General features: G+C 41.1%; 1 protein-coding gene across 10 annotated transcripts in view; it reads right to left on the bottom strand.

Moving 5' to 3' along the window:
• LOC122480177 (mediator of RNA polymerase II transcription subunit 18) overlaps positions 1 to 12424 on the bottom strand; it is a 135599-nt gene that overhangs the window by 17370 nt on the left and 105805 nt on the right. For all 10 annotated transcript variants that reach the window (XM_043574220.1, XM_043574224.1, XM_043574221.1 and 7 more), the window contains 5 exons: positions 11071 to 11244; positions 10564 to 10644; positions 6737 to 6901; positions 5806 to 6201; positions 825 to 1425 (listed from right to left, as the gene is read on the bottom strand). In XM_043574220.1, coding sequence (XP_043430155.1) covers positions 825 to 1425; positions 5806 to 6201; positions 6737 to 6901; positions 10564 to 10644; positions 11071 to 11244 — 1417 coding nt within the window. The remainder of the gene's footprint in view (positions 1 to 824; positions 1426 to 5805; positions 6202 to 6736; positions 6902 to 10563; positions 10645 to 11070; positions 11245 to 12424) is intronic.

The raw sequence follows: 12424 nt of genomic DNA, 5'->3' as shown, positions 1-12424 counted from the left end.
CAGATGAGGGAAAGAATACAATGGCCAGGTCCAGTCTATGAGGCTGGAACACTGAGCTATCTTTCAGAGCTCCCTTCTTTTTTTTTTTTTTTTTTTTTAATTTTTTTTTTTCAACGTTTATTTATTTTTGGGACAGAGAGAGACAGAGCATGAATGGGGGAGGGGCAGAGAGAGAGAGGGAGACACAGAATCGGAAACAGGCTCCAGGCTCTGAGCCATCAGCCCAGAGCCTGACGCGGGGCTCGAACTCACGCACCGCGAGATCGTGACCTGGCTGAAGTCGGACGCTTAACCGACTGCGCCACCCAGGCGCCCCCAGAGCTCCCTTCTTTTTCTCCAGACTGCTCTCTGTCCCGCTCCACCGAGTTCAGGTGCCAGGTCCCAGACTTTCAGATTTGTCGAATTTCATCCTCACAAGCCTATGGGTGGGGATTACTCCGTTTATGGGTAGACAGCTCAAGAGCAGAAAAGTTAAGGAACGTACACTACTACAAGCCAGGAAGAGGTGGAGGTGGGATTTGAACCCAGAGCTATTTTACTCCAACACCAATGCTCCTTAAGTACCCTGTTACACTGCCTCCCTTGTATCATGTACAAAAAATAAAGTGGTTTTAATTTTCAAGTACAGATGTTTGTGACTGCTGTGGAAACAATGTTATAGAAATCAGCAGAGTAAATAATGTCCAAACTTTAGAACATGTCTTATTTGTTGAGTATTCTTACTTTAAATTTATTCACATTTTCTTTTTATAAGTAATTTTCCCCAAGAAGGGCTACCTAGAGTAAAGAGGAGGAAACAAAAGGCAAGCTTTAAAGGCACTCACACTTTCAGCATTTCAATAGTGATGGGAAGTGACCTGGTCCGACCTAGGGTGCTGCTGTCCTCAGAAAAGTTGTCACTGTACTCAAAGAGCAAGGAGTGAGCTCTGTGAGAGCCCTCCAAGGGAGGAGTCATGGGAAGCGGGCTGGTCAGGGCCTGCTGGATTCGGATATGCAGTGGGAGTGGAGGCAGCCTACAGGGTACATGGGGCTCTCCAAAGCTGTGGTCCAACATTCTCTTAGGCACTTCCTTTTTCTGATCTTCTTGCTGGGAAACCTCCTGGGGTAGGTCTAAGGACGGTGGTAACTCAATTTCTGGCACAACTTGAAAAGTCTTAGCAGGGAATGGAGGGGACCGTGGGGGTTCAGGAGGTGTATGAGTAGGCAGCGGTGGGGACGGAGAGAGAGGTGGGATCATCAACAGTGGTTCAGAGCCCACAGAGCATGTGCTCTTTTCTCTCTGATCAGATGGTGCTTTCGTGGCGGTGGCGGTGGCAGGAGACTCCAAGGTGGGTACCAAGGCTGACGGAATGCCTCTCTTTGGTGGTAAAGGTGGGGATGGTTTTGATAACAATGTACCGCTGTTTATTGCCTGGGACAGTTCAGCTGGAAAAGAGAGAATAACACCTCAATTTAAGATGGCTTCACAATGAGGGGCCAGCCTAAGGCCTAGATTAGAACTGAGCTTACTCTCAGCTTTTAGGCAAACCAATCCATTTCTTGACTTTGCCACATCCTAGATATCGCGTGCCGAAACGAAATTTGTATTTAGGTATCTAGGAAGCCTAATAAATGTACAGGCATGCAGGAAGACCACTACCTTAATACTCTGGTGAAAAGTAATTCTTACTTCTTTGCTCTAACATGACAACTTTTTATGACTTGAGGTAGATAAAGTTAATATAAAGAGATAAAGAATGTGGGTAAGTTTTTTTGTCTAACAGAATGCCATTAAAAAATTTAGACATGAAGGTAGCCCTAAAAAAAAAAACCAAAAACCCCAAACACTATCAGGCATTGTTACCACAGCTTGATAAATAATAACATCTAGATATCCCAGCTCTGCATTATAAAATTAGCAGTAATGACATCCTGACTTTTTATAGCAAATACAAAGGTCTTTGAGAAAATCAAAGTGCTCTGCTATCCTTAACTTCAGATTCTCCTTACACGGGAGATTATCTTTACCATTTTACAGAAGGAAAAGCTGAAGCCACAGGAATTAGGTGACCTGCCAAGATCAGACAACACACAGGCAGGGGCTCAGCTAGTTCCCAGGTTTTATCATTAGACTCCATCCTCTAGATCCCACTATCTTTGTGATTCTTATTACTGTCCATACCTCTTATCCTTTACACCCGAACCTTCATCTGCACTCCCCACTCTACTATAGGTTCCTTGTTTCCATCAGCATATCCACAGAGGTGGGCATAGTGCTTGGCACACAGTGGATCCTCGATACACGTTTATGAGATTAGAGGCTCCTACCTTGTATCAGGTCAGTATGCACCCACCCCTATGTGATTCCCCCAAGCCCACAATGACTGAGGTTTTGAGTCAGCAAAGTCCCTTTGGAGGGCTCCAAATGGCCTTTAAGAAATGGATCATCATATCACGCAGGAGCTAATCCTGCAAAGTAATTAAATAGTAGGTCTCTTGATCACCAACCCCTCATCCTTCACTCAAAACCCTAATTTTGGTCACACCACTTGTTTTCAAATGGTTCCAGATGTCTTACCTAGAGAGCAACACCTCAAGGTCCCCTGAAATAAAAATTTACTTGCCCTAAGTCCCACTCTACTGGTAGCATTTAAAGTAAAAAGCTAGCTAATTTGATAATGTTTTAATGTCATTTATCATAAGTAATTTTTTTTTCAGTTTTAACCATATATACATTTTATTAGGCATACCTACTTGCCCATAGGCTAAATTATGAAAATAATTTAAATATGTGAGATAATCATAATTTATTGTGAATAAATTAGCTTTATATTATTAAAAAAAAATTTTTTTTTTCTTAACGTTTATTCATCTTTGAGAGACAGAGAGAGACAGAGCATGAGAGGGGAAAGGGGAAAGAGAGGGAGACACAGAATCCGAAGTAGGCTCCGAGCTGTCAGCACAGAGCCCGACGCAGGGCTCGAACCCATGAACTGTGAGATCATGACCTGAGCCGAAGTCAGATGCCCAACTGACTGAGCCACCCAGCGCCCCTAGCTTTATATTATTTTAATAACCTTTAGCTTTTTATATATTATAAATGCCCAAATGCACTTAAAAATTTAATTCCAGTATAAATAACATACAGTGTTATATATCTTAAGTAAATTAAAAAAAAAATGTTTATTTATTTTTGAGAGAGAGGGATTAGAGTCCCAAGCAGGCTCCACACTGTCAGTGTGGAGAGTGACATGGGGCTCAAAAACAAGAACCGTGAGATCATGACCTGAGTGGAAACCAAAAATTGGACGCTTAACCGACTGAGCTACCCAGGCATCCCTTAAATTTTTAAAAGACTTTCTAGAAAAACATTGCATACACACACAAAAAATATTACTTTTAAATATTAAAATTTAAAAAAATATTAATTTTAGCTTCAATGAAAGAGATTATTTTTGGGTAGACTGGACTTTTGTTGCCTCTCTAAAAATAGCAGTTATAAATTCCATTTGCAACAAAATCTACACCCGACGGGACCAAATTTGATTATTTTACTGTTTGAATTGATAAGGTAAATTATCTTTGGTGATTTAAGGAATATATATATATATATACTCACACATACCTCAAAATGTTAAGGAAGTGAACTGTCTTATATTTATCCTTGCAAGGACACTTGGTTGTAGTTTTGAGGGGAAGATGCCAGAATGCTCATTGGAGGGGTTACGAATTCCCTTCATCTGTTCAGCTATTTATGATGGTCCTCCCTCTGTCCTAATTAGTTCTTAGTCCTAACACTGTTATGCCTGTCAGTAGACATAGCAATGTCTAAAGCAGTAGTTTCCAAATGTTTGGATCTCATGAACCAATAAAACTAAAATGAAAATCTCAACCAACCTCAGGTTGTCAATTTTTAATATTTCCAAGACTTAATACTAAGCAAACCATTTGTGAACAGAATCCTTTCATGAAAGAAATGGCTTTTTAACATCAAAGAATTAGGAAGGTCATAATTTCAGAATAAAGGGTAATCCTTTAAATCATAGCTATTTAGCCTTAATAACAACTTATAAAAACTCTCCTATTTTTCTCCTTCTGCTGAGGACCACTCAGCACTGATGCTGATCCCCTAGTCACAAGGCCTATTGCTTTGGGCTATTCACCTTAGGCCAAGCATGGCCTCTAAGGTTCAGCCCAGGTTACAGTACACATATTATTATTTTTTATAATTGTTTTACCCCGAAAAGAGTGAAGTATTACTGCTTTAGAGCAGTAGTTCTCAATGTGTGGTCCCCATATATGTAGCATCAGCATCATCTGGGAACTTATTAGAAACGCAAATTCTCAGGCCCACCCTAGACTTACTGATTCAGAAACTCTAAGGGCAGGGCCCAGCAATCTGTGTTTCACAAGTCCTCTACGTTGATTGAGAAGAGAGCTTGTCTAGACAGCAGTTTGAGAATATCGGTGTACAGGACAGAAGTCTGGGCTCAAGAGCTGAAAAGCCTATGTTTGGTTTCTATTTCTCATTAACTGCAACCCTGAGTGAGTCACAAGTTCTTCATGTTATAATTGCCCTAACCATATAATAGATAAAATCGGCTTCCTACTTCACAAGGAGGCTCTGACAGCCAAGTATATGAAAGCAGCTCAAGTTCCTCAGAGATAAGTCAACACAGACTGTCCATCTAGGTTGGTGATAACAATAATAACCACCGTCCTTTCTGTAATCAAGCTACTCCAACCTGTCATACTCACAATGAATTCTAAGCCTGTTTTTCAGGGTTCTTGTCAACCCACACAAGTTGGCGGTATTAACTGTTTAACGAGCGTACTTTATTCCTCCCTTCAATCACGAACAAGAACTTCAAGCAGTACTAAGCCTTGTATTATTTTTCCTGAAAAACTACCTCTTTCCTCTCCTCCCCTTCTCATAATTTCCTCTAAGAAGGTCCGCAATTATGTACAGAAAAGCAGACCTAAACAGGACTTCAGGTAAATATAAGAAAATGTACTAAATTGGGGCACCTGCGTGGCTCAGTACTCTCGATTTCGGCTCAGGTCTTGATCTCACAATTTAGGAGACTGAGCCTCGTTTTGGGCTCTGTACTGACAGCACGGAGCCTGCTTGGGATCGTTTCTCCCTCTTTCTCTGCCCCTCTCCAGCTCTTTCTCTCTCAAAATAAATAATAAACTTAAAAAAAAATTTACTAAACTGGTAAGTGTGCTGGTTATCTTCCAAGTTTTCTTTCTTCTGCCACTTATTTTACTAAGAGTAGCATTCTTGACTCTTCCCAAGATAAAAACATGATTTTATCAAGACACTTTGAATAATATCTTTTGCAGTTTGCATGAAGGTATCATGCCAGACACTGAATCATAAGTTACACAGGCATCTATACAATCACCTTTTTATCTGTTGGGCTCATGCTAAAGGCAGATGCTGGTGGTTTAAAGTAGGTTAAAAAAAAAAAATCAAAAACAACCCTTTTCTCCACGCAGGTCAGAACCTGTTGTGGTGCTCACATCCAGTCCCCCAACTATCAACCGTATTTCAGAAATACTGTTTTAGGAAAATAGATACTCCCCACCACTCCTGACCAAACTGGAGCTTAGTTTTAGTGATATCTGCTCCCTGTCTGTTTTCATTCCTAGTTATCTGCCTCATTTTCAAGACTTTTCTCCATATCGAGGGCATCCAAAGGGACATGACATGGAGAACTCTCTCATAGACCAAATCAATATTATACCAGTTTTCCAATAAAACAACCATCCAAAATCAAACCAAACCAAACCCGAGCAATGGAAACCTCAAGACTTACTTACCAATGACAGGGTTGCTATTTCTGTGAGCTGGTTTAGGGGGAGGGATAGGGGGCTGCTTGGCAGGGACCGTATGAGTGAGGCTCGGGGTGGCAGTAGTGTTAGTGCTGGCAGGAGTGGCAGGCAGAGTCCTGGGCGCTGGGGAGGGGGGGACAGAGGAACTAACAGTTTTTGCTGGGTTGGTGGCAGGAGTGGTGGCGGCAGGTGCTGAGGTGGAGGCGGCAGCAGAGGTGGAGGAGATGGACCTTGCCGCGCCGCCAGAGGAAGTGGCATCCTTTGCTTGCCCTTCGTTTGCTTCGTGAGAAGAGGACAAGGGTCTTTTAGGGGGAAGTAAAGGCTGTTTGGGTACATTCTCAGGAACGGACTCTGCTTCGGAATTAGTCTGGCTTCCAGTCGAGCCTGTGTAATAATGACAGATATGATTTAAAAGAGAAAAAAGAATAACAAGATAGACTGAAAAAAGCTAACACATCTATAGACTTGTGGTCAACTTCCTTCATTATTTAACGTGTAGATTCGTTTACAGGCAAAGTTCCCCAACCTCAACATACTTAAAGTATAGGACACTTTCTCTCAGTCACAATCTCAAAGTAAGAGAGGCCCGTATGGGACTGATTCTTCACACAAGGGCCGGGCAACTGGAGGAGGCACAGAATCCCACAGGTGGGAGAGGAGGAATGTATAGCGCAAAAAAGTCCTACGGGTATCTGACACTTAACATTCTCTTCCGTCCTTGAGAATTACAAATTAGGTATTTTGTGAATGCAAGAATGAGAAAGGGAAAATTCCACTTACAGTTGCAACTAGCTGAGGAACTGCTAAAGGAGAAAAGAATTCCCTCTGGATTTTATCTCCCCCCTGGCTCTAGCAAAACCCTGAGTTAAACAAGAATGATTGATCCATGGCTCTTACACTCAAAAATTGAGTTTCTTACCTAGTCGCTTCTTTGGGTCCTCTTCTGGAACAGGTTTCCTAAGACTTGTGATTCTTCCTGACTCTTCACCTGCTTGGACTGAACTAGAAGATGTGGTACTCCCTATGGGGGTGGTATGGCCATTCTTTAACATGGCATGGCTCAATTTCCCTGGATCCTCACCACCTGCAAGGTCAAAAAGAAAAGAGCAAGACTGATGGACTGGTGTGATCAGACAGGGAGAAGAGCTGGTGATTTCTAACGTTTCCTATCTCTTTTCTCCCCTTTCCTGTTTGAGTGTATGATTCAGATCTAGATTATTTGGATTTTTATAGTAGTAATAGAAATAAGTTCTCAGAGACTAGTCTCCTTCACCCAACCCACCACTTTCTACTAGACTAAACAGAACCATTATCTATGCAGTGTCAGTAAGAGGTAGAGCTTGGGCTGAAAGTAGTGAAGAGTCTACAGCAAATGAGTGCTAAATGAAAATATATTTCTCAAGCTAAAGTATTCTGACAACTATTTTAAAACAGGCAAGGTAGCAGGGTGCCTGGGTGGCTCAGTCGGTTAAGTATTTGACTTTGGCTCAGGTCATGATCTCACCGTTCTTGAGTTTGAGCCCCACGTCGGGCTCTGTGCTGACAGCTTAGAGCCTGAAGCCTGCTTCATATCTTGTGTCTCCCTCTCTCTCGGCCCCTCCCCTGTTCGCACTCTCTCTCTCAAAAATAAATAAACATTAAAAAATAAAAAAATAAAACAGGCAAGGTAGCAAGATGACAACTACGCAAATGTAGTAAATTGCCACTATGTTAATACAGCCCAGCCTTAACAAAAATAGGATTTCTAGATTATAAACCAAGGACTCATTTCAAAGCCAAAAAAGACTGCTACTTTTGAAAACCATACAGTGAAAGGTTAAGATACATTATTAATTGGTTTCTACTCAGCATGTGCTAGGAAAATATATGCAAAAGTGGTCAGTTATCTCTCAAGTTATTTATTTAGGATTGTCTACTTTAAATTTCATTCATTCATTCATTCATTCATTCATTCATTCATAGGACACAAATGAGTGAGGGGCAGAGAGACAGAGAGAATCTGACAAGGTGCAGAGGGGGAGAGAGGAAGAAAGAGAGAGAGAGAGAGAGAGAGAGAGAGAGAGAGAAGCAGGGCTCAGCCCAAGCGTGACTTGTGGGTTCAGCCGAAGCAGGGCAGGGGCTCACCCCAACCAAGCGGGACTTGAATTCATGAATCATGAGATCATGACCTGAGCCAAAATCAGATACTTAACCGACTGAGCCACCCAGGCACCCCTCTTTTATTTTTTAAATAAATACACTTATTTTTGAGAGTTAGAAAGAGAGGGCACACTGTGAGTGAGGGAGGAGCAGAGAGAGGGGGCAGAGGATGTGAGGTGGGCTCTGTGCTGACAGCAAAGAGCCCAACGTGGGTTGGTCGAACTTATGTGAGAACTGTGAGATCATGACCTGAGCCAAAGTCGGATGGATGCTCAACCCACTCAGCCATCCAGGCGCCCCTGAAAGTTCTTTAAAAAAATTTTTTTAATGTATTTTTAAATTCAAGTTAAATAACATCCAGTGTTAGTTTCATGTGTACAATATAATGACTCAACAATTCTATACTCTACTCATCGTGATAAGTGTATTCTTTAAGCCCCATCACCTATTTCACTGACCTAACCCCCTACCTCCCCTCTGGCAACCACCAATTTATTCTCTATATTTAAGAGTCTGTTTTTGGTGTGTCTTTTTCCTTTGTTCATTTGTTTCTTAAATTCCACATAGGAGTGAGATCATATGGTATGTCTTTCTCTAACTTATTTCACTTAGCATTATATCCTTAGCTCCATCCACATTGCTGCAAATGGCAGGATTTCATTTGTTTTTAATGGCTAATACTCCATTGTATGTGTGTGTATACTTTATTCATTCATTAATGGGTGGACATTTGTTTCTATACCTTGGCTATTATAAATAACGCTGCAATAGATATGGAGGTGCATATGTATCTTTCTGAAATGGTGTTTTCGTTTTCTTTGGGTAAATACCTAGTAGACGAATTACTGGGTCATATGGTAATTCTATCTTTATTTTTTTGAGGAACATCCATACTGTATTCCATAGTGGCTGCACCAGTTTATATTCCCACCAACAGTGTATGAGAGTTCCTTTTCCTCCACATCGTTGCCAACACCTGTTATTTCTTGTTTTTGATTCTAGCTATTCTGATAGGTATGCCGTGGTATCTATTTCATTGTGGTTTTGATTTGCATTTCCCTGATGATTAGTGATGCTGAGTATCTTCTTGTATCTGTTGGCCATCTGTATGTCTTCTTTGGAAAAATGTCTATACATGTCTTCTGCCTATTTTTTAACTGGGTTATTTGTTTTTTTGGTGTTGAGTTGTAGAAGTTTTTTACATATTTCATCGGATATTGACCCTTTACTGAATATATCATTTGCAAATATCTTCTCCCATTTAGCGCGTTATCTTTTTGTTTTGTTGACGGTTTCCTTTAACATGCAAAAGCTTTTTATTTTTGTGGAGTACCGATAGTTTAATTTTGCTTTTGTTTCCCTTGCCAAAGGAGACATATTTAGAAAAATATTTCTATAGGAGATGCCAAAGAGATTACTGCCTATATTCCCTTCTAGGAATTTTATGGTTACAGGTCTCACATTTAGGTCTTTATTCCATTTTTTTTATTTAATTTTTTTTTCTAATTTTTTTAAATTTAGAGACAGAGGGTGAGCACATGAGCAGGAAGAGGGGCAGAGGGAGAGAGAATCCCAAGTAAGCTCCACACTCACTGCAAGGCCTGACATGGGGCTTGATCCCACAAAGCTGGGATTATGACCTGAGCTGAAATCAAGAGCTGGATGTTCAACTGACTGAGCCACCCAGGCGCCCCCTGGTCTTTGATCCATTTTGAATTTATTTTTATGTATAGTGTAAGGAAGTGGTCCAGTTTCTGTAGCTGTCCAGCTTTCATGTAGCTGTCCAGTTTTCCCAACACCATTTGTTGAAGAAACCATCTTTTCTTCTATTGGATATTCTTTTTTTTTAATGTTTATCCATTTTGAGAGAGAGAGAGGAAGCACAAGCAGGGGAGGGGCAGAAAGAGGGGGACAGGGAGAGAATCTCAAGCAGGCTCTGCCCTGTCACCACAAAGCCCAACACAGGGCTCAATCTCAGGTATCATGAGATCATGACCTAAGCTGAAATCAAGAGTCAGACACTTAACCGACTGAGCCACCCAGGCGCCCCCACAAATTGTTTTTATGTTTTATTATCAGTAGACATTTGGATTCTTTCCAATTTTGTTCTATTGTTAGTAAATATTGCTGCTACAAGCATATTTGTATGTATATGTCTCCTGATACCCATGTATACATGTTTTTGTTGAGTATATACCAAGTTCTGGACATGCTGGCACATAGGTATGCATACCTCCAGGTTTCACGGATAGGTAGTTTAGGCTAAACTATTAAAAAAATTTTTTTAAGTAATCTCTATGCTCAACATGAGGGTGGAACTCGATCCTGAGATCATGAGTTGCATGCTCCACTGGCTGAGGCAGCCAGGTGCCCCATTTGTATGTATTCTTTAGCGAACTGTCCAGTGCTTCTGGAGATTCTTTCACTGAGTTGTTTTTTCTCTTTTTATAGAAATTAAAAAAAAAAAATTCCAGATGCATGAACAGTTTTAAAGAATCTCTTCTCCCTCCCAACAATATCAATAACAAAAAGAAAATTCAAATACCTAGTCAGGATCAAACAACAAGTGTACAGAGACAGACATATGTAGTTTATTTACAAACTCACCCTGCTCAGAGTCTTCCAAAAGAACCCCTCTTTTAACCAGCTCTTCTCTCGGTTTTCGCATAGATATTTTCCGCTCTAAAACTAACATTAAATTGGAAAACACTCAGCAATGTGTCAGTTAAAGGTGAACGTTAAGCATTCTAACTTGACAGACACAAGAATAATGTGGTTCAATTTTCTATCTTCTGGAAAGAAAGAACAGGAAAACTAACTTCAAATTTAAACTTAATTTATTTCATATCCTGTGTTATTGGGAAAGCAGCATTTCCAAAAGGAACTATCCTTATTCATCACTTGATAAACTTTAAGCCATTAAAATAGCAATCTGGGGATGAGGCTACAGTATATAAGGCTTAGTGAGTGACCGCTGGGTTTTATTTCTAAAAGCTTGAATTCCTTCTTCAAATAGGGGGTTTTAATAGCTTGGGGAGAGAATGAAAAAGTTAGGTACTTCTAAAATAAGAAACTCTTTAACTCAGAACATATATTTAAATCTTAATATCTCACCTTCTGATGTCTCTTTGAATTTATCACTACTTTTTTTTTTCCGCCATTTCCAGGGCTTGAAGATTTTGCCAAAGCCTGAGAACTTGCTCTTCCTTTTGGTGGGAGGCGTCATGTCTCCTGCTTCCACACTGTCCATGACCATGCCTGGGTCTTTGGTGGGCTGGCCTGCTTCTTCTGTGATACGATGAAAGGCACACAGGGAAAGGAACAGCCAATTTATTATTTCAGGATAATCTCTATAAGGTCCCTTCCCCTCTCTTCCTGTGGTAGTTGGAAAAGATCAGAGCAATGATAAACAATCATGCAGACAGATTCCTGGACATCATCACATGGACACCAAACATCAAAATCCGTAACAGATAAATAACTAACAGGGAAAAACAACCAAACCAAGCTGACATCATTTTAGGACAAAAATTCAATGAGATGATCATAACCAGCTCAAAACCTCTACAGGCGTGCGTACTCACACATGCGTGCGCACACACACACAAACACACAAATGTGGATGTCTTTTCAATATGCATGAGATCTGGCCCCAGCGCGGCCTATTGCTGTTGCCATTGTCATCCTCTTGGCGTGGGGGAGGCCCTCCCCAGCTAACATTACTGCCTCCTGTGTCACTGAAGCAGGGGGTTCCATCTTTAGTGAGGGAGTCATCATTCTCTACTTCTACTAAACACTTCACTCCCTCTGCCCTCCTCTCTCAGGACATTAACAGTTCAGAGGGGGTAACACAGTAAGTGTTAACACCTTACTTGTATCTGTTTTTCAGATTATTTTCTTCCTTCACAAGACCCTAGGTTTGGAGCGCTGGACGGGGCCTGGAGCATTACAGAGAGAGTGCTTGAAAATGAAATCTTTTTGGGGGTACTTGGGTGGCTCAGTTGGTTAAGCCTCCGACTCCTGATTTCGGCTTAGGTCATGATTTTACAGTTTGAGGGGTTGAGCGCCGCATTGGGCTCCACACCGAAAGCATGGGGCCTGCTTGGGATTCTCTCTTTCCCTTTCTCTCTCTGCACCCCTCTCAAAATAAATGAACATGAAAAAAAAAAAAAAAAAAGAAAAAAGAAATATCTTGGGGCTCCTGGGTGGCTCAGTCAGTTAAGTGTCCAACTCTTGGTTTCAGCTCAGGTCACGATCTCACAGTTTGTGAGCTCGAGTCCGACACTAGGCTCCGCACTGACAGTTTGGAGCCTGCTTGGAATCTTCTCCCTTTCTCTCTGTCCCTGCCCTGCTCGTGCTCGTGCTCTCTCTCTCTTTCTCTCTCTCTCTCAAAATAAATAAATAAACTTAAAAAAAAATTCTTTTTAAATGAAATCTTTTTGGAAATCAGAGGTGAGATTCCAGTTTG

This window comes from Prionailurus bengalensis, chromosome C1 (genome assembly GCF_016509475.1).
Source record: "Prionailurus bengalensis isolate Pbe53 chromosome C1, Fcat_Pben_1.1_paternal_pri, whole genome shotgun sequence".
Taxonomy (NCBI): domain Eukaryota; kingdom Metazoa; phylum Chordata; class Mammalia; order Carnivora; family Felidae; genus Prionailurus; species Prionailurus bengalensis.
The sequence above is the reverse complement of the archived record's forward strand: the minus strand, read 5'-3'. Positions and strand labels throughout refer to the sequence as shown.